This window comes from Hyla sarda, chromosome 1, assembly GCF_029499605.1.
Source record: "Hyla sarda isolate aHylSar1 chromosome 1, aHylSar1.hap1, whole genome shotgun sequence".
Taxonomy (NCBI): Eukaryota; Metazoa; Chordata; class Amphibia; order Anura; family Hylidae; genus Hyla; species Hyla sarda.
Window position 1 is genome coordinate 435,576,986 of NC_079189.1, and position 23,624 is coordinate 435,600,609.

Consider the following 23,624-nt stretch of genomic DNA (forward strand, 5'->3'; position numbering starts at 1 on the left):
ACATGATTGTATGTGGTGGTGTATGTAACTGAATGTGGGATTAAAGAGGTTATCCAGGATTAGAAAAAAGAGCTGATTTCTTCCAGAAACAGCATCACACTTGTCCTTAGGTTGTGTGTGGTATTCAGCTCAGTTCCATTGCAGTGAATGGAGCTAGGCTTTAAAACCACACACAAAAGTGAGGGAAAAAAAAGTGTTGTTTTTGGAACAAATTAACACTGTTTTTTCTAAACCTGGATAACCTCTTTAAACAATTAGGATTGAAACCATATTTTTAAACTCACAGAACACCACAGAGGCTCCCTCAGGTAGAGTTACACGTGGCGCATCCGCAGCATATTTGTCTCTGTGAATGTGCTACTGACAGTCCCCAGACTGAGCTTCCTGCTTTGCCCGTGTGTCCTGCTCTGTCTGCTAGTAGCACCAATCTGCCGCTACGAGCAGACACAGAGGGAGATAAGAGTCGCGCACATGCATGCCCACAGACATCACGGTCGCTCCCTCTGCTCCTTGAGCTAGGCAGATAGCGGCCACGATGGCTGTAAGTACACTGTACAGCTCCCTCTGTGTCTGCTCTAGCGGTGGATTGCTGCTACGAGCAGACAAAAGCAGGACACACAAGCAAAGCAGGAGGCTAACTCTAGGAACGGTCAGTAGCGCATCCACAGAGTCAAATACGCTGTGGATGCACTATTTGTGACTCTACCCTAAAAAGGTGAGGAAAGCAAATTTAAAAGAAGAAGAAAAACTACCACAACAGGACATAGTTTTAAATTAGAGGGGCAAATGTTTCTGCAGTAATATCAGGAAGTATTACTTTACTGAGAGAGTAGTGTATGCATGGAATAGCCTTCCTGCAGAAGTGGTCACTGCAAATACAGTGAAGGAGTTTAAGCATGCATGGGATAGGCATAAGGCTATCCTTCATATAAGATAGGGATAGGCATAAGGCTATCCTTCATATAAGATAGGGATAGGCATAAGACTATCCTTCATATAAGATAGGGATAGGCATAAGACTATCCTTCATATAAGATTGGGATAGGCATAAGACTATCCTTCATATAAGATTGGGATAGGCATAAGACTATCCTTCATATAAGATTGGGATAGGCATAAGACTATCCTTCATATAAGATTGGGATAGGCATAAGACTATCCTTCATATAAGATTGGGATAGGCATAAGACTATCCTTCATATAAGATTGGGATAGGCATAAGACTATCCTTCATATAAGATTGGGATAGGCATAAGACTATCCTTCATATAAGATTGGGATAGGCATAAGACTATCCTTCATATAAGATTGGGATAGGCATAAGACTATCCTTCATATAAGATTGGGATAGGCATAAGACTATCCTTCATATAAGATTGGGATAGGCATAAGACTATCCTTCATATAAGATTGGGATAGGCATAAGACTATCCTTCATATAAGATTGGGATAGGCATAAGACTATCCTTCATATAAGATTGGGATAGGCATAAGACTATCCTTCATATAAGATTGGGATAGGCATAAGGCTATCCTTCATATAAGATAGGGATAGGCATAAGGCTATCCTTCATATTAGATAGGGATAGGCATAAGGCTATCCTTCATATAAGATAGGGATAGGCATAAGGCTATCCTTTATATAAGATAGGGAAGCATAAGGCTATCCTTCATATAAGATTGGGATAGGCATAAGGCTATCCTTCATATAAGATTGGGATAGGCATACGGCTATCCTTCATATAAGATTGGGATAGGCATACGGCTATCCTTCATATAAGATTGGGATAGGCATACGGCTATCCTTCATATAAGATTGGGATAGGCATAAGGCTATCCTTCATATAAGATAGGAATAGGCATAAGGCTATCCTTCATATAAGATAGGGCCAGGGACTATTCATAGTATTCATAATATTGGGCAGACTACATCGGCCAAATGGTTGTTAACAGCAGACACCTTTTATGTTTCTATGTTCTCAGTTAAAGTAAGAAGCCTGATAGAATCTGTATTAGTGGATCTCTGTTTGTTTAGGTGGACTGATATGTTTAGGGGAGCCGGTTTGTAGACTGTATTAATTTTGGAGTGTGCTGTAGGGGGCATATTTTTCAGTTATGACTAAAGTGAAATGTTTTGGGACCATGGCCTATAAAAATGGACAGGGCATAACAACCAAAGAAATTGTTGCTTCTGTTCCTCCCTTTGGAGTCTCCCTATTGTCCCTTCTCAAAAGTTGCCATATATACAGTGCAGCATTATATCTTGTATAAGCATAATATACACTGCGCATAGTAAAAATGTGCAGTCATTTAGACTAAATAATTGTTAGCTAAAACAAAAAACTTGTCAGCCACCATCCTTAGCCATGACCACACACATTGAGCTATTCTCTCTGTTGCCTCTTCTTCCTGACCGTCATTCATCCCAAGCTTCAGAACCCTGTGCCTCTCATTCCTCTGACTGAGAACAGATAGGATTAAATGAATCTATATCCTGTGGAGTGACCTGATATTACTGCCTAAATGGCTTTTATGTATGTGTATATAGCACATTTATAGGGGTTTTAAAGAATCGGTATTCCTTGGGAAAATTATACGTCATATAAAAATGAATACTCACCAGTTCCTTCAGCCAAAATGACATTTTGGAAAGTTTGCTGGAACTTTCTTCTTTGTCTCGTCTCTTAGCCCTGCAGGTTTCAACAAATGGTACATGTTAAGAACTAGAATGAAGTTAATTTATCACATATACTGGGTTACAGAGAACATTGGATTAGATATTTCGGATTAAGATTTGTGACAAGAGTTGTAATTTTGTTTAGTCAAGCTGACTCATGTACTGTATATCACATTTTTGTTCTATGACGCTGGTACATTTTGAAATAAGGGGGTGGGGGAGGGACACCTGATTTAAAGCTTAACTTTTAATAAATGCAAATAAGAAACATGTAAAAACACCCCACATCAATGTGGCCAATAGTGTCCATTAACTATCCAAACTGCAAAAAAACATTGATACGCCGGGAATAATAGATATCAAAGTAGCACAAAAAGTAAACCAGTGCTCGGGTAGAAAAGAGTCGGTCCTTATCTATTGAGGGTGCGACATCACGTCACAAGTTGCCCCTGGTGCGCATCCCAGAATAAGAAAATCCAGCAGATTACATGTTTTGCTGCTAGCCATATGCTATGTTTAGGGGTCTGGATATGCTACATTATGATAATTCCAGCCCTAATGTGTTAATCATATCCTATAACTTATTTTTTATCCCCCCGATGAATGTTGCCCATGCAACCTGAAACTTGTAAGGGTACATCACACTTTAGGGTGTTCTAGTGTGTTCTTTCCAAGGGTAGATCGGGGCAGGGGTCATTCTTATTAGAACGGGTCCTCTGCTGGTTCCCTGTGCAAGTAGGGTTTAGCCCGCACCCCTTTACATGTTGGGATTTCCGGGGACATTATTTTCTCTTATTCTGGGATGCACACCAGGGACAACTTGTGATGTAGCACACCCCCATAGGTAAGGACCGACCCTTTCCTACCCGAGCACTGGTTTACTTATAGTTTAACACCTTTTGTGCTACTGTGATTTCTATTATTCCCGGTGTATCCCTGTTTTGTTTGCAGTTTGGCTAGTTACCGGCCACATTTGGCAACATTGAGGTCTGTGGGGGTGTTTATACATGTTTATTTGCATTTATTAAAAGTTAAGTTTTATATCAGGTGTGCCCCCCCCGCTTTATACTTTTTTTGTCACAAGATTTACGTTTTGTATTTTGAAATACCAGAAAAGGGTATTTCAGCATGCAGTGTGGAATATCCATGTGTGGCCATAGACTTTGGTAGACCAAACAAAGGCTATTAGAGTATGCTGTTGAGTTTTACAAACAAAAAGGTATATGTACAGGTGACAAAAAAATTAACCCCCTGGCGGACCATGTTTGGTCTTATTAAAGTATATAGGAGCGCCAATGGTACACTGTAGTAAACATTAGATTACTGTTTTACCGATGTGTACAGGTGACACACTTTCAATATATGACGTGAATAAGGCCCAACATGAGGACTTAATTGTTTTAATACTTCTAATTATTGAATAAATGTAATATTTTTTATATTAAAAGAAAGTATAAAATACACAGAGGGTATTAGAAATAGTGTATACAATACTCACCAACACAGAACCCTGACAACTCCTGTGTCACTAATAAATCAATGTATAGGAGCAGTATTAGTAGTCAGCAGCTAGGATACAAATATAATTGAAATGATATCCAAGACAGTAGTGGAGCCCTGATAACATAACCTAAAAGAACATCCATGAAATGCAACACAGTAAAAAGTGAAAATGTATAAATTAGCTTTCCAAACAGTCTACAATGCCTCTTTACATGATCAGTTCAGCACATGCTGTTTTATTTGCCTTGAACTACTTGTAAAGTAAAACTAACCCAACCCACATACTGCAGTTGGAATGAGGCTTTCTTCTTTTATTTGCCCACCCATGGAAGTATATTACCTTTGGTGCTTCCTTTGTCTTCTTACGTTGTGGAGCCCTGTATACAATTCTTTCACCTTGTTAGAAAAAGGTTCCTAGACTCCAACCATGGGCCCTATAAACAGCTTCAGGGGCTTCCACATTTATATCTACAACTTTATTCTAGGCATTTCAATATGACAAAATATTCTTTTAGGAGGTTTATATACCACATCATTTTACTATTTCAACACTGAACAAACATTTGTTTGTTATCCCTGTGTTGCTGCACTAAGTGCAATACGACAACCAAATTTACATTGCACTGAAGCTCTCAGTATTACACAATTCTGTTGTAACTAGTAAATGAAAAATCAGGCAACAGAATAGTTGATTGTTCTCAATATAAGCTTTCAGAACTTAGTTAACAGTACAATATATCTTTGTGCTATTAGATATTAAACCCTTGTTAATACATTGTTATATTATTATTGCTTGGCTAAGACGCCGTTCACATCATGTTTTAGGGCATACATTAAGCTAAATGTTGGCAATGTATCACAGAGGGATGCTGATGTGCGCATTGGGCCCATTGACTTTAATGGTAGACCAAGTGTTTCAGTCCTGCACAGAAATGGGATATTTTTGGAAAATGGCCCCAAAAAAAAAAAAAAAAAAAAAATCACTGTTATAGTTCTTTTGGCCTATTAAAAGTAATAGGCACACTAGGCTGTACGATGGCATCCCTTTTTGACAGGTTGAAGAGATATAGGCCAAATAAAACATGTTGTAAATGTGGCCTAACACTCAAAAAGAAGACATGTCCATTTAATCTAAATATAGTTTTTCTTGTGCTCTCCTATGACAGTAGCTCCTCCACCAATTTTGGCTTTATGGGAGAGTAGACTGCAAAAATCTCTCATTAGTAAAGGACACATGATGGTCTGAAGTTTGCAAAAAGGATCTAAAAGGATTCTAAGTATCATGTCTGGAGAAAATAAGGCACTGCTTATTCCCTGCCCATCCCTAGAGCAAAGCATGGTGGTGGCAGCATCATGCTGTGGGGGTGTTTTTGAGCAGCTGGGGTTACGTTAACTGCTCCATTCAGCTTTCCCTCAACACTGACGAGAGATATTTTTAATAGAAACCTGGTGCTGGGGGGGGGGGGGGAGGTTTTCCTTCCAATAAGACAATGACCCTAAGCACAGAGCAAAGACAACACAGGAGTGACTTAGAGACAACTCTATGAATGCTCTTGAGTGGTTCAGCTCTGGAGAGACCTGAAAACATCTTCCACAGATGGTCCCCATCCAACCTGCAGAGAGGAATAGTAGAAACTCCCCAAATCCAGATTTACAAACTGTGTGGCATCATTTGAAAGAGGACTGGAGGCTGTAATCACTGCTTCACCTACTAAATAAAAGGTTCTGAATACTTATATCAATATTTTGTGGTGTCCCGGTACCGTATTACATACGTTACCTTGTGGTGAGGTCCCCAAAGTCAGAGTTCCTAGGAACAGTGGGGGTCCTCTTCCTTAGTTAACCCCTCTTCACCCCTCAATTAGCTATAATTAATGTAAATATAAGTGTAAAGATGTATATTTAATATTCTTACCTTGTTTGCGTCGCAGGACCTGCGGGTCATGTGACCGAGTTGCAGAACTCTATGGTTTTTGCTAAAGGACCTTTGGTGGTTTTGGACATATGATCACCCACAATCCATTGTAACGGTGAGTGACAGTTGATTGGACCAATCCAAAACGGCCAGCCCCTGCCCATATAAGGGAGCTGCGCCATCTTGATCGCTCTCTTGGGTTGCAGACTCTGGACAAGGTAGGACCTCCGCAGCTTACAAGACAATTACTAGGCCTAAGCCTTGCAGCCTAAGCCTGCGCTAGAGACAGATAGTTCATACAATTCCCCGCTATCTCCGCAAGATCTCTGGACCTAATCAAACCCCTAAATCCGGCAGATCTATGCAAATACATCCCTCTAAAGCAAAAGAGAACTTTACGGTCCTAAGGATCTGTCAATCACTGCTGTGCTGTTTAAATAGACTCTGTTATCTGGACTGTTATCGTTATTGCAAATACAGAAAATCTTCAGTAAAGATTCCGCAAGTTTTAAGTTCAGCACTGCTGTGGACAATCTATTTATTTCACACTTGGGAAGGGTGGCGATAGGCCCAGCATCACTACAGAGTTTTAACCCTCACCCTGGCATCACGAGGGACAAGGGTTAACAGTGCCCTTTATAATACTGAACAGCAACACCCCAACTACCCTACATCCCCACAAGGCTTTATTCCCCAAGTTTACCAAAATTTTTACATACTATTTTAGTTTTTCTTTTTTAATAAATCTGTAAAAATTTCTAAAATTCTGTTTTCCTGTGCTGAATGATGGAGGAAAGTTGAGTTACACTGAACACGCAAGATGGCTGCCTGTATGTATGGGAGCGAAGCACCTCCTGAGGGAAAGCAGAAGACCAGAGACACCTGCTCGTTCTGAGGAAGGGAAGAACAACAGCTCCAATACTGCAGAGGACCATGGTACTGTAAACAATGCTGTAAAAAGGCAGCAAGTGGGCAGCACTGACTAGATGAGAGGCTGACCACAGTGCCCAGCAATACCACTGTTATATGACGGCATCCCAGGAATAGCAGCATTTTAATGAATATATGGACGAATATTCGTCATATTCGCGAATATTCGCATATTCGTAATATTCTCGTTTTATTTTCGCACATGCGAATATTCGCATATGCGAAAATTAACATATGTGAAAATTTGTATATACAAAAATTAGCATAAGCGAAAATTAGCATACGCATATTTTCGCATATGCGAAAATTCGCACACCGGTCTCACACAGTAGTATTAGAGCCTTCTTACACCACATAAGCTGGAAGCAGAGAGGGGTGATCACTGTGATGTGTACTGTGGAAAAAAAAAAAAAAAAAAAAAAAGAATATTCGTAATTACGAATATATAGCGCTATATTCGCGAATATTCGCGAATTCGCGAATATGCGATATTCGCGAATAAAATTCGAATTGTGAATATTCGCGAGCAACACTAGTCACCATCATTTCAAGTAAGCTAAAGTAGAGGGATCACTGATAGACTTTTAAAAGCTTTTTCACTTTTTTTTTTTCTCTACTCAGCCTTAAGGTGGAGGGGTAGATTGGTCACAGGTGCTTAAATTTTAGTTTGGGACTCAGTTTTGAGCTTGCTCTGTCTGAGTGTTGCTTTAAAAGAGAGGCAGTTGAAAGAGAGTTGTAAAACAGGAGTTTGAAAGCAGGAGTTTGAGATAGCTGTGAGTGTTACTTTGTGAAATCCCCATAACTAGATGGCCTCCATGTTGGAAAATGCAGCCCGGTGTACATCTTGCGCGATGTATGTAATCCTTGAACAGCAGTTTGAGGGTGCATAGTGTTGTGCAAGATGTGTGCAAGTTGTTCATTTGGAAGCCCAGATCCTGGATCTAGATGAGCATCTGGCAACACAGACGCATTGACAACTTGGAGAGGAGTCTCCTGCTCACTGAGCAAGCACTCTCTGGGGTAGAGGTGGGGGAGAATAGTGGGACAGAGGTGCAGAACAGTCAAGCAGCTAGCTTGGTTACCGTTAGAAAACAGGGTAGAGGGAAAAGTGTCAGGAAGGCTAGTCCTGATCTGGCACACCCCAACAAGTTTGCCCTGTTGACAGATGAAGGAGATGCCATTTCAGAGCTAGCAGTACTGCAGCAGGACTCTGACCGCCAGGGGGTGTCTGCTCCAGTAAGGAGGGAAGGAGGAGTGCAGGGCAGGCCAGACAAGTACTAGTAGTGGGGGGACTCAATTATTACAGGGACAGACAGGGCGATCTTTCACAAAGACCAGGATCGCCGAACAGTGTGTGGTCTACCTGGCGCTCGAGTTAGGCACATGGCGGATCGGGTTGACAGATTGCTGGGTGGGGCTGGAGAGGTCATAGTACATATTGGCACCAATGACAAAGTAAGAGGTAGGTGGATTGTCCTTATCCAGAGAGGTGGGACTTAGGGGGTGGAGCAGAGGGAGGGGTTAGAAAAGTTAATAGGGATAGGCTTCATAGGGGAAAAAAAATATGCACCATTGAATTGCATGTTGACTAATGCCAGAAGTCTGTCCAATAAAACTGATGAACTGGAGTTGATAATGTCTGAGGAAAATGATAACATAGTGGGTATAACAGAGACTTGGTTGGACGATACCTGTGACTGGGCGGTCAACATACAGGGTTATAGTCTATTCAGGAATGATCGGACAAAACGGAAAGGGGGAGGAGTTTGTCTTTATGTAAAATCCAGTCTGAATACCGCACTGCACGATATACAGGAGGGGAATGATAATGTGGAGTCATTATGGGTAGAAATATATGGAGATAAAAATAAAAACATTCTGAGAAGCCCTTAATATAAAATGGGATAATGTCCTCAAAAACAAGTATACTTACACTAAAGACACTTTGGGAATAAAAGAAAACCAATATGGATTAATAAAAATGTTAAGGGGGCAATAAATGACAAAAATAAAGCATTTAAACCACTAAAACAGGATGGTAGTGAAGAAGCATAAAAAAGCTAGAGAGAAAAATGGAAAATATGTGAAATAAATAAAAGCCGCAAAAATAGAGACAGAAAGACTAATTGTCAAAGAGAGTAAAACTAACCCCAAAATGTTCTTTAACTATAGAAATAGCAAAAAGGTCAAAAATAAAAGTGTAGGCCCTTTAAAAAATGATGAGGAAGAAATTATAAACGGGGATCAGGAAAAAGCAAATATATTAAACAAATTCTTCTCCACTGCATTCACCGAGGAAAATGAAATGCCAGGTGAAATACAGCAATATAAGGTAAATTCTACAGTACAGGTCACCTGTCTAAGGCTGGGTTCACACCACGTTTTGTTAAATATGGCTCCCGTATACGGTTGGGAGGAGGGGGGGGCGGGGCTTAATCGCGGCGCCCGCACTCAGCCGTATTCGGGAACCGTATTTAAATGTATGTCTATGAGCCGACCGGAGTGAACCGCAGCCTCCGGTCGGCTGCTTTTTCGGCCGTATGCGGTTTCCCGACCGCAGGCAAAAACGTGGTCGACCACGTTTTTGCCTGCGGTCGGGAAACCGCATACGGCCGAAAAAGCAGCCGACCGGAGGCTGCGGTTCACTCCGGTCGGCTAATAGATATAAATTAAATACGGTTCCCGAATACGGCTGAGTGCGGGCGCCGCGATTAAGCCCCGCCCCCTCCTCCCAACTGTATACGGGAGCCGTATTTAACAAAACGTGGTGTGAATCCAGCCTTACCCAGGAATAAGTACAGTGCCGCCTACATAAAAATCTAAATAGACAAATCACCAGGTCCAGATGGCATTCACCCCCGTGTTCTAAAGGAATTAAGTAATGTAATATACAGACCCCTATTTTAATATTCAGGGACTCTATAGTGACAGGGACTGTTCACCAGGACTGGCGCATGGCAAATGTGGTGCCAATATTTAAAAAGGGGTCAAAAGATGACCCTGGGAATTATAGACCTGTTAGTTTAACCTCCGTTGTATGTAAAATAGTTTGAGGGTTTCCCAAGGGATACTATTTTGGAGTATCTTAATAAAAATAATTGTATGACCCCATATCAGCATGGCTTTTTTGAGGGATCGGTAAAACTAACCTGATCAGCTTTTATGAGGAATTGAGCTCCAGACTGGACCAGGGGGAAATCGCTGGATGTCATATATCTGGATTTTTCCAAAGCATTTGATATGGTGCCACATAAAAGATTTGTGCATAAAATGAGAAGGATTGGGCTGGGGGAAAATGTGTGTAAGTCGGTGTGTAACTGGCTCAGTGATAGGAAACAGAGGGTGGTTATTAATGGTAATTATTCTGATTGGGTGACTTACTAGTGGTGTACCACAGGGGTCAGTCTTGGGTCCTGTTCTATTTAATATATTAATTAATGACCTTGTAGAGGGGTTGAATAGTAAAGTAGCAATCTTTGCAGATGATACTAAATTCTGTAGAGCGGTCAACACAATAGAGGACAGTGCACTGTTACAAATGGATCTGGATAGGTAGGAGGTTTTGGCTGGGATGTGGCAGATGAGGTTCAACACTGATAAATGTAAGGTTATGCATATGGGGAGGAAAAATCTGGGCTGGGATTATGTATTAAATGGGAGCACACTTGGAACAACTGATGTGGAAAAAAGGACTTGGGAGTCTTCGGCAACAGTAAATTTAGCTGTAGTGACCAGTGTCTGGCAGCTGCTGCCAAGGCAAATAAAATCATGGGGTGCATCAATGCCCACGACAAGGAAATAATTCTACCACTGTACAAATCCACTAGTAAGACCACACATAGAATATTGTGTACAGTACTGGGCACCAGTGTATAAGAAAGATATAATGGAGCTGGAGAGGGTTCAAAGACGGGCAACCAGAGTAATATGAGGAATGGGAGGACTACAGTACCCAGAAAGATTTTCAGAATTGGGGTTATTTAGTTTAGAAAAAAGAAGGCTTAGGGGCAACCTAATAACTATGTATAAATATATCAGGGGACAGTACAGAGATCTCTCCCATTATCTATTTATACCCAGGACTGTATCCATAACAAGGGGTCATCCTCTACGTCCTGAGGAAGGAAGGTTTCTACACCAACACAGATGGGGGTTCTTTACTGTAAGAGCAGTGAGACTATGGAACTCTTACAGAGTTGGCCATGACCACTTCCTCTGGCAAAGAGTTCAAGAGGGGTCTGGATGCATTTTTGGAGAGTAATAACAACATTGCTGGTTATGTATACTAGATTTATAGGGACAGAACGTTGATCCAGGGATTTATTCCGATGCCATATTTGGAGTCGGGAAGGAATTTTTACCTCTAATATGGAGTTTTTTTTTGCCTTTCTCTGGATCAACTCAGTAGGGACTCATTAGGGACATAGGTTGAACTTGATGGACTCTGGTCTTTTTTCATCCTTATGAACTATGTTACTATGTAAAGTCACAGTTTTATGAATCAAGTCAAGCAAGTCCCTGTCATCTGTCAAGTCAACGTGGTCTGCATTCAATTGTCCAGTCCTACTACAAGTCCCAGCAAGCCCTTAAGGTCTCTGCGTCACTGGTCACCTCCTTGGGCTCTGGCTGAACTTTGTAGACTTTACCAACTGTCTGCACTCAGTAAAGCTACCGTTGTCCGTAACTTGGCGTCGAAGTCTTTATTGCCCTGTGCCTAGCCCAGGATCCAGTACTATACCTTTGGGTGGTTTTAGGCTAAACCACGCCCTGGCGTCACAAATACAAGGGGTTAATGCCATCTGCCCTTATCAAACCCCGCTACCACACTTCATATTTACAATGCTGGAAAGAAGTGACCACATCACATTCATTATGCTTGCAGGAAAAGTAGGATGATTTACAGATAAAATGCATTCAGAGAGTGCTATCTTGTATAATGTCAGCCAGAGTCCTCCCTTACAGTACAGCCAGAAAACAAACCCATATCTAGTTCCTTAAGATGTGACCCCCCCCCCCCCCCCCCCCCGATAATGGCCAGTGCCAGAGACTGCTGAGTGATAGATAGTGCTGCATTCTAGTCACAAAAAAAAATGCCATGATGAGTGTCAGTAAACTGAGGGGGAGATTTATCAAAACCTGTGCAGAGGAAGAGTGGTGTAGTTGCCCATATAAACCAATCAGATTACATACCGTATATACTCGAGTATAAGCCGAGTTTTTCAGCACGATTTTTCGTGCTGAAAACACCCCCCTCGGCTTATACTCGAGTGAACTCCCCCACCCGCAGTGGTCTTCAACCTGCGGACCTCCAGAGGTTTCAAAACTACAACTCCCAGCAAGCCCGGGCAGCCATCGGCTGTCCGGGCTTGCTGGGAGTTGTAGTTTTGAAACCTCCGGAGGTCCGCAGGTTGAAGACCACTGCGGCCTTCAACATCATCCAGCCCCCTCTCACCCCCTTTAGTTCTGAGTACTCACCTCCGCTCGGCGCTGGTCCGGTCCTGCAGGACTGTCCGGTGAGGAGGTGGTCCGGTGGGATAGTGGTTCCGGGCTGCTATCTTCACCGGGGAGGCCTCTTCTAAGCGCTTCGGGCCCGGCCTCAGAATAGTCACGTTGCCGTGACAACGACGCAGAGGTGCGTCATTTGCGTCATTGTCAAGGCAACGCATCTATTCCGGGCCGGAAGCGCGGAGAAGAGGCGCCCCCGGTGAAGATAGCAGCCCGGACCACCTCCTCACCGGACCACCTCCTCACCGGACAGCCCTGCAGGACCGGACCAGCGCCGAGCGGAGGTGAGTACTCAGAACTAAAGGGGGTGAGAGGGGGCTGGATGATGTTGAAGGCCGCAGTGGTCTTCAACCTGCGGACCTCCGGAGGTTTCAAAACTACAACTCCCAGCAAGCCCGGACAGCCGATGGCTGCCCGGGCTTGCTGGGAGTTGTAGTTTTGAAACCTCTGGAGGTCCGCAGGTTGAAGACCACTGAGGGCGAATGATGAGAAGAGGATGATGAAGGGGGGGGTGTGGGGATGATGAAGGGGGGTGGGGATGATGAAGGGGGGGGGGATGATTACAAGGGGATGATGAAGGGGGGATGTGCGGGATGATAAGGGGATGATGAAGGGGGGATGTGTGGGATGATAAGGGGATGATGAAGGGGGGATGTGCGGGATGATAAGGGGATGATGAAGGGGGGATGTGCGGGATGATAAGGGGATGATGAAGGGGGGATGTGTGGGATGATGACAAGGGGATGATGAAGGGGGATGTGTGGGATGATAAGGGGATGATGAAGGGGGGATGTGTGGGATGATGACAAGGGGATGATGATGAGGATGTTAATGACGGGTCTGGATGATGACAGGGGGGGGATGAGGTATTTCCCACCCTAGGCTTATACTCGAGTCAATAACTTTTCCTGGGATTTTGGGTTGAAATTAGGGGTCTCGGCTTATACTCGGGTCGGCTTATACTCGAGTATATACGGTATTTAATTTTTCATTGGCATTTTTTACAATAAAAGAGGCGATCTGATTGGTTGCTATGGACAACTGGTCAACTTTTCCTCTGCATGTGTCATGATAAAGTGCTCATGGCAGGGCTGTAGCTCCCATGAGGCAAACAAGGCGATCGCCTCAGGGGCGCTTCTGCAAGGGGGCACAGCGGCCAGGGCTGGACTGGCCCTTGCCGCTGCACTCACTTGCACAGAAGCAGGGAGAGTGAAAAGGGTCTCCCTGGGGAAGAAGCTGCTCTGGTGGAACGAGTTAGCGAGACACTTCCTGAGGACTCAGGGGACCTGTCCCACCCAAGCAGTGAGCAGAAGAAGGATGCCATCACTACCCGACTGCCCAACTGCCCGCCCCTACACCTGCTGTCCTGCCTGAGCCCAAACCACCTGCCTGGCCTGTCCAGCCTCAAGAACCACAGGAACGCTGTGCTGTAGTGCCGATTTCCTGGGGCTGGAGCAGTGCAAAAAGAGCAAAGCCTTCGGGTGCCCCCTGTCCAGCCCAACAACCGGGGACTGAGGGAGTGTCTGGCCAAGCTCCTTTGCTCTCCCTGGACCTTGGAGTACACACCGCAGCACAGAATGGAGTTCAAGGTGAGGGTGGGCTTCTGGGATGTGTGGTGTTCTTGCCCTGATCCCTGAAATTTTCTGTTCTCACCTCGAGCGCAAAAGGAGCTAGCTACAGCTCTGGCTCATAGACATGGCTATATTAACCCCTTAAGGACCCTGGGTTTTTCCACTTTCGTTTTTTCCTCCTCACCTTTTAAAAATCAGAACCCTTTAAATTTTTCACCTAAAAATCCATATGATGGCTTATTTTTTGCGCCACCAATTTTACTTTGCAGTGACATCATTTTACCCAAAAATCTAGGGCGAAACGGAAAAAACAAATCATCGTGCAACGAAATTGAAGAAAGAACGCCATTTTGTAACTTGAGGGCTTCTGTTTCTAAGCAGTACATTTTTCTGTAAAAATGACACCTTTTCTTTATTCTGTAGGTCCATACGATTAAAAATGATAGCCTACTTATATAGGTTTGATTTTGTCGTACTTCTGGAAAAAATAAAAAAAATAAACTACAAGCAGGAAAATTTATATATTTAAAATTGTCAATTTCTGACCCCTATAACTTTTTTACTTTACCATGTATGGGGCTGTCATGCCCCCTTCCCTTAGACTTTGGTTTAGGGGGCAGGCGTGACATCACGAGGGGGCGGCCGTGAACACGGAAGCCCGCACACAGCATTCGGAGTAATGAACTGCCGGACGCTGCGAGCGGAGCTCCGAAAGGCAGGGCAGCGCACCACCCCTTTCAAGGGGTTAAATAGACATCAAATTTTCACACAGCTTGTGTTTACCTGAAAGCAGAAACAAGAAAATCTCTATTTTCGTAAACATTTTTGCTTTCTTGTAAAACACAAAAGAGAAAAAGAAACAGACGCACATCCACAATTTGTATTTTGATGTACTTGCTTCTCCGCATAAATTCAAAACACTAACAGGTTGTTAGTATACATTTTGAGCAAAAAGTACAAGCCCACTCACCAAGACCAAGGCCACCTATTTAGAGTGGGTCCCTAACCAAACATTGACGTAGCGGCGGCCACCACCACCGCAACACCATGCCCGCAGGGGGAGCGACCCAGTGGCCAGGCAGCTCCACTGCTGCCCGACCAAGCCCCTGGCCACACAACCCCACAGACAAAGCAACACAGTAACAATGACTGCCGCAGTGCAACCACACCAATTTGAATACCTACCATGAGCCCCCTGCCAGAGGGCTTTGAGAATGCTAGGAGGAAACCCTTATGCAGTCTCCTGCTAATTAAAAACGCCTGGGCCGAATGGGTGGAGCAGAGTGCTGGCTATGAAAGAGGGGAGAGACTACAATTGGAAAATTTGTGTTGTACATTTGTAGTCTCTCCCTTCTTCCATGGCCAGCACTCCACTCCACCCATTCGGCCCAGGCGTTTTTAATTAGCAGGAGACTGCATAAGGGTTTCCTCCTTACTTTTAAATATGCTGAGAAGCAAGTAGATCAAAATGCAAATGGTGGATGTGCGGTTATCTTTCTATATTTGTGTTGTATTTTTGCTTTCTTACTCCCTAAAATGTGTCTTTAAGAAGGGTTTCACATTCACTTAACGGAGAGATCTAGATGGAACACAGGAGGTGGTGTGGAGTTAAGCTAGTGCTATGTATAGCACGTGTCCTTTTTTGCGCCTTTTGGTTTACACATCTCTGCTGATTTTCAGTTGTAATCCACTGATTTTGGCAATACACATGATATGGACAGGTTTTATGAACTTGCAAAAAGGCGCAAAACTACACCAGTCCAGACTTAGCTTAGCTTTTTGGTGTATGTGAAGAGTAAAATTTCTGAAAATGTGTACCTGCACAAAATGTAAAGGTTTAGAATAATGCTTCACTTACACCTACAATGATGAATGCCCCCCACAAAACGTACAATTATGTGCTTAATAATTAAGTAAAACTACTACTGAAAAGGGTACTGATGGACAGTAAACTCTACTTTAGTGATCAGTGCCAGGCAGCTGCTACCAAGGCTGAGAAAAAGTAATGGGATGTATCAAGAGAGGCATAGAGGTACATGATAAGGACATAGTTTTGCCTCTGTATAAATCATTAGTCAGACCGCACATGGAGTATTGTGTCCAATTTTGGGGTCCTATATATAAGAAGGACATGGCTGAACTGGAGAGGGTGCAGAGGAAGACGACAAAGATAATTGGTGGTATGGAAGGATTACAGTACCAAGACAGGTTAACAAGCCTGGGTGTCAGAACCCGTGGGGTTAAACGGTTCCAACAGGTCTCTCTGTTTTGTTTTAGTTTGGGCTACACCCAGCTACTTGGACACGTCAGCTGACCTTGATGAGAGCACCTGGTCTGGGCCTATAGAAGCTGGCAGTCTGCTCTCATGTCTTGCCTGTGAAAGAGCTCCTACTCCTAGCTAGCGTTTGTATTGTATCTTGAATTTCTGGCATATTTGACCTATTGGCTCCACTCTCTGACTTTAGTTATTTAGTTTAGTTATTTTTTCTTTTAGTGTGTGTGTTTCCATACAGTGTCCCGACTGCTGCCTGTATTACAGTTTACTTTGTTGAGGTATTGAGGAAGGGACTGTCACCGTGGTTGTGGACCCGTCGCCTAGGGCGGGTACGCAAGTAAGCAGGGCAAGTGTGAGTTTAGGGCTTCCCTCTTCCCTACCCATACGTGACATTTTTGCAGGCCCAAATACTTGCATTTCCTACGATGGAAGCAATGATGGCTCTAGTAGAGCAAAAATGCAGGGTTTAACCCATTTAGTTCAGTCTCTTGCCGAAAGGGTTCAAACTCAGGAAACACCCAATGTTCAGGCAGTGGTCAGTCCTCCAGCTGTTTCGAGTGAACCGAAAATAAATCTTCCTGACCGCTTTTCTGGTAACCAAAATAAATTTGTGGTGTTCAGGGAGAGTTGTTTTTCCGCCTATATTTCCGCCTAAGACCCCAGTCAGCTAGCACAGAAGATCAGAGAGTAGGAATTGTCATGTCTTTGCTGCAAGGGGATCCCCAGGAATGGGTATTCTTTTTTACCTCCCTCTGCTCCTGAATTAAGTTTTGTGGATTCTTTATTTTCTCCTACGGGTCTTCTTTATGATGAACCTTAGTGCAGCCTTTGCAGAGTCTCAGCTGGTTAATCTTAAGCAGGGGAAAGAAACCAAAATTCCCCTAGGCGTCTTAGGGCAATTAAATTTATTCACAATTTTAGGGACAAGCACCTCAGGACCGCCCTAAACTAAAGACTGCCTTCAGTCTAAGTTAAAACTTTGCTTTTTACTGAGCATGATTAAAAGCTAACAAAACGTGCTCTGGTACCTAAAGTGAGAAATTATACTTTAAAATTTATGGTCACTTGTATTGCGTGCACACTAAAAATAGTGACTATTACTGTCACTTGTTCAATGAGTTAATCAGTGTGTGGTGGTTGTCAGCGCTGCTGCGCCTGACACCACTCACTTCCACACTGGACTACTGTTTGTTATAGTATTTTTAGTGCCGCTATTAGTGCCAACATTAAAAGCGTATTGCCTCTGCTAACGTTTCACCCGTGGACCGGGCTTTATCAAAGCAACGAGGTCTGGCGTACAATGCATTCCCCTAGATATTTATATGTTCACTAATCAGTGTAGCGCACATGTCATTTCCGGTGCGCTTTGCATCGTGTCACTTCCGATGCGCTGGGATAATCCTATGGGATAATACCATCCCTCGGAGTAATGCACCCATTTACCTGATGAATAGAGCCTTGTATTACCTGTATGTATTCTTCCGGGTCACCAGGCAGCTGTCATGTGATGTCACATGACCCGCCAATAACGTAGTCTATCCATACCTGATATACTCGCGCGTGTGCGAGAACTTAACCTCTCAGCTAAGACTGTCAGCCAAGTAAACTTGCGCATGTGCGAGAACTTAAGCTATCAGCTTCTGCTTACTATGCTCGCAACTACGCGAGAACTAAGACCATCAAACTCCTCCAGACTGTGCTGGCGCCTGCGCAAGAACTTAAACTTATGCCTTTGACTCCACTTATTTGCGCATGCATGCAGACCTGGACCCCATCATGCAACAGGCACGTATCGAATATTAATACGTGCTATTTACATGCATAATTATCCTCACCTTGTTTGAAGCACTAGCTAGCTCAATAAATAAATACAGGCAAAATACCCAGTTGTTGGATGGTACTTATCTTATTTATGTCATGTTCATAGAGTTCTTATGGAGGTGAGAACATTACAAAGAAAATGTGTCATAGGGAACTATATCAACATGAGATCTTTTAACCATCCTTATCTCATGTTCATCCCATTGCATGTGTACTAGTCCACTTTTTACGTATTAACTCATCAAGTCCAGCCACTGTACAGTGTGTATAACAGTCCTGTCAACACACTGTTTGGAATATAAGCACTACTGCCAACTGTCTATACTCTCAAATTGTGATCCAAGTTATATATACTCTCAGAGATTAATATTAGCTATTAATATTTTTTATTTTGTTCTAGGTGCAGGCTCCTATAGCACCAGTATAACGAAAATCTCCATTCAATCAACAAGTAAATCCGTCATTACCAATATCACTAGGGACGTTACTCATTCCACTAATTCTTATATAGTTGGCGAATAATGATAAACTCACCAACTACTAAAGGGAAAACAAAGTACTAGCCATACTCACTTATATTGACCCTGATCTTATACAGTATTGGTTATAAGTAATTTCTAATTATTCTAAGAATGCGGAAAAAGAAAATCCCTCATTAAGTCCATTAGTGATTAGTTCTCATATGCACAGACAATAGGGTTTCTACCTCAGTTCTAATCGTGCTGATGTGTTTGCTTATACGCTTACAAAACTCTTGTGTTGTCTTGCCCACGTAAAGTTTCATACAGGGGCATTGGGCTATGTAAATGATGTTTCTAGTGCCACAGTTTATGAGATCCCTGATCTCCTATTTCCTGTTGTCCGTGGGATTCGTAAACTCTTTTTTCTTAGATACATATTGACAGCTGGCACAGTGGCCACAGGGAAAAGAACCAACAGTTGGGACCATCAGCCATGTAGAGGGTCTAGTCGACGTTTGCCGATCTTTGTAATGACTATGGACTAATAAATCCTTTAAATTGGGCCTTCTTCTGTACGTAATACTTGGCTTATCACACAGGCTATCCCTCAGATCTGGATCTGACAGTATGATGTTCCAGTGGTTCTGTAATATTTTTTGGATCTGTTGAGAATATGCATCATATGTTCCGATGCATCTGATGAGGTTACCATCTTTTCGTTCCTTGTCCAGATTGCTCAAAAGAGCTGTCCTACTGCTAGTCTTCGCACGGTTAAAGGCCCTTCTCATGTGTTGAAATGGATAGCCTCTTTTTGGACATTACCATATATATATATATATATATATATATATATATATATATATATATATCCCGACAACAAAATTCAGACCTGTCTATATAGAAAACCAATGGCGACAAATAGCCTTCTTCAATGGGATAGCTGGCATCCAGCTTCCCTGAGAAGAAGCATTCCAATCGGCCAATATTTGAGGACAAAGAGAAATTGCTATGAGGAGTCTAAGTTTTTGGAAGAGAGTAACAAACTCATGCACAGATTTAAAAAGAGGCTATCCAGCACAACACATGAGAAGGGCCTCGGAAGTTACACGATGCACAGCGCACGGAAAATGACATGTGCGCTACACTGATTAGTGAACATATAAATATCTAGAGGGATGCATTGTACGCCAGACCTCGTCGCTTTGATAAAGCCCGGTCCACGGGCGAAACGTTAGCAGAGGCAATACGTTTTTAATGTTGGCACTAATAGCGGCACTAAAAATACTATAACAAACAGTAGTCCAGTGTGGAAGTGAGTGGTGTCAGAAGCAGCAGCGCTGACAACCACCACACACTGATTAACTCATTGAGTTAAAGTAATAGTCACTATTTAGTGTGCACGCAATACAAGTGACCGTAAATTTTAAAGTATAATTTCTCACTTTAGGTACCAGAGCACTTTTTGTTTGCTTTTTACCGAGCATGGTTAAAAGCTAAGTTTTAACTTAGACTGAAGGCAGTCTTTAGTTTAGGGTGGTCCTGAGGGGCTTGTCCCTAAAATTGTGAATACATTAATTGCCCTAAGATGCCTAGGGGAATTTTGGTTTCTTATGTTATGATAGGAGGAGGACTTGATACTCGCTCTAATACTCTCTCCATCCAGCAATGTCTGGTTTCTTTTTTTTGTTTTCAACTGTAATTTTTATTAAAGATTTTCACATAAAAATAGAAAGTTAGTATAACACATTCAAAGCACAATCTGGGGCAGAGCCCAAATGTCTGGTTTCTTATCTCAACCTATGAATGCGGATTCCTTCCAGTCGGAAGTTTCACATGTATTCTCTGTAGTCAATATCCCTCTGAACAAAGTAGATATTCACCAGGTGTTCAAAACATTGAATAAGACATACAAATCTTACATCCGGACGTGGTGGGTGGTCTCCAGTTTTGATACCTACTCACAACAACAGTTGGTGTATCGTGGTTTGAGGTCTCCTTTAACTCCCAGCACCCACAGGGAGGACGAGAACTTCATTAGTGGTTGAGAGAGACTACAAACCGAAAATTCTCTTAGACTGGTGAATTATCTCTTGGAATACGAGAGAAGCTATCTGATAAAAATCACAACCCAATTGGAGTCAGAGATTAAACAGATTCAGGCATTTTCATCTAATTCTGAATTTACCACATTAGAACAGAAACTACAGAGAAATCTTGAGACTTATAAAAGTGAGATTAAGGAACGAAAACATCAAAAATATATCAGGGACTACACTGACTTCTCGACTGGAAGGGTTTATACCTACAAAAAAAAGAACCAAACCTTTAAGACAAATAATAGACCCCCATCAACCTCAACAGCAGAACCCTAGATCTGAATCGGACACATCAGGTACCGAATATTATTCGGACTCTAGCAATAACTCATGGACTAAAACGTAAATACAATAGATCTGAGCATAGAGGCCCAGCGAGGAAATATCCCTACTAAAAGAAACAAATAGGGAACAGAAACACCATACCTCAAAGTAAAACATGTGGTACTCCTGGGGTATATGGTGGACCCTCTGGATCATTAACCAATATGGGTGTAATACAACCACAGAGATTTCTAGTTTTGCCACAGATGGGTGGTCAACCACATACGGCACAGATAGGTGGTCAACCACACACGGCACAAACAACTATGCCTTTAAGACCACCATGCATGCTGGGCACGCAGCAAATACAACCGTACACTATGACTTTGAATGCCACACAATCACAACCCCTTTTTTTTTAGGGGGGGGGGGCCCAAGGGACAACCAATCAAGGGATTATGAACCTACCAACTGGACTTTAACCTCAATTAGGAATGACGAGTCAGAGATAGCACCATCTAACATTGTAATATCGACATGTTTAGAAGCTAGTAATATACAGGAGGAGGATAACATGCAGATTTTCAATCTGTCATCCTATACATTGGATGAAGCAGAGGAATCCCTTTTAAAGAGAGGAATGTCCTTTACCCCAACACCGAAATTTTATGAGTTTGACTGGGTAAAGGACATAAACCTTTTTGCCAGGAAACTGGCACTACACAAGTGGCATTCACAAAATATCAGGAATGATAGAGCCAAGTGCCAAAGAGATATGGAGGCCATACATACACTGGAGATATTGTTTGAGGAGAGTGAAGGTGTAGAGACAGACATTGCTATTCCATTAACCGATCTTAAACCTAGATAGATTATGACACCTAGTTTCCCACAATACTCCCAAATTGATACATTTGTAAAGGTTATTACAGCTGATATCCAAAAGATACAACCCAGAAGGTATAAGATTCATGGTAACCTTACACCCATGGAGAAAAAGGCCTTGGAGAAACTATGTGCCAATGAGGCCATAACGATAAAACCTTCCGATAAGGGAGGCAATATCGTTGTTATGGATACTGAGCAATATTGCAATATGGCCCATTGGATATTAGATGATAGGGAAACCTACCAGATTTTACCTGGGGGCCCCACAGAGACTTACCTGGGAGAACTCAGGTTTATCATGGAGATGGCTCGCCTGGATGGTCTGATCTCTGAAAATGAGTTGAAATACATGCTCAATGTGAAACCAACAATATCTACGTTTTATGTGCTTCCCAAGACTCACAAGGGGACGTCCCCTCTTAAGGGGCACCCCATTGTGTCTGGAAATAACAATCTCACACAAGGAGCCAGCCAGTATATTGACAAAATTCTTTTTCCGTTTGTACCTTCCCTTTTTTCTTATTTAAAAGACACTAAAGACACTGTATCTAAAATTTCTGATTTACAAGTCACAGAGAGCAGTTCAATTAGGAGTTTGGATGTTGAGGGTCTTTATAGCAACATTAAGCACGAATTTGGTTTAATTGCAGCTAAGACGTTTTTGGACACTAAGAGCAGGCACTTCATTAGACACAATTCGTTTGTTATTCAGCTCCTTTCATTTGTTTTGACTCGCAATTATTTTCTCTTTGGCGGTACCTTCTACCATCAAGTGAAGGGTACCCCCATTGGGTCTTCCTGTGCACCTACGTATGCTAATCTTTTTTTGGGATGGTGGGAGAGCACCGTTGCATTTGGTGATGATTTTGGTTTGTACACTCAGCACATTTCGTTTTGGGGAAGGTACATTGACAATATTTTGATTTTTTGGGATGGGCCTCGTGTTTTGTTTGAAGAGTTTGTTGCAAAGTTGAATTGTAACTCAGTGGGTATGTACTTCACCTCTGAGATAGGGGGTAGGTCCATTAACTTTTTGGACATTACCATATATATAGATCCCGACAACAAAATTCAGACCTGTCTATAAAGAAAACCAATGGCGACAAATAGCCTTCTTCAATGGGATAGCTGGCATCAAGCTTCCCTGAGAAGAAGCATTCCGATCGGCCAATCTTTGAGGACAAATAGAAACTGCTCTGAGGATTCTAAGTTTTTGGAAGAGAGTAACAAACTCATGCACAGATTTAAAAAAAGAGGCTATCCAGCACAACACATGACAAGGGCCTTTAACCGTGCGAAGACTAGTAGTATGACAGCTCTTTTGAGCAATCTGGACAAGGAACGAAAAGATGATATCATCAGATGCATCGGAACATATGATGCATATTCTCAACAGATCCAAAAAATATTACAGAACCACTGGAACATCTTACTGTCCGATCCAGATCTGAGGGATAGCCTGTGTGATAAGCCAAGTATTACGTACAGAAGAGGGCCCAATTTAAAGGATTTATTAGTCCATAGTCATTACAAAGATTGACAACGACAAACGTGGACTAGACCCTCTACATGGCTGATGGTCCCAACTGTTGGTTCTTTTCCCTGTGGCCACTGTGCCAGCTGTCAATATGTATCTAAGAAAAAAAGAGTTTACGAATCCCACGGACAACAGGAAATATGAGATCAGGGATATCAAACTGTGGCACTAGAAACATCAT

General features: G+C 42.6%; 1 protein-coding gene across 11 annotated transcripts in view; it reads right to left on the bottom strand.

Moving 5' to 3' along the window:
• The window catches only part of LOC130282706 (solute carrier family 2, facilitated glucose transporter member 11-like), a 141,629-nt gene that overhangs the window by 56,484 nt on the left and 61,521 nt on the right, over positions 1-23,624 (bottom strand). For 8 of the 11 annotated variants that reach the window (XR_008846508.1, XR_008846507.1, XM_056531252.1 and 5 more), the window contains exon 2: positions 2,621-2,690. Coding sequence is in view for 9 of the 11 variants with exons in the window: in XM_056531308.1 (XP_056387283.1) it covers positions 2,621-2,690 (70 nt within the window). In the remaining 2 variants the exon portion in view is untranslated. Of the gene's footprint in view, positions 1-2,620; positions 2,691-4,175; positions 4,247-17,843; positions 17,880-23,624 lie in introns of those variants that run through there. The other 3 variants (XM_056531247.1, XM_056531276.1, XM_056531265.1) reach the window with 3 other exon arrangements.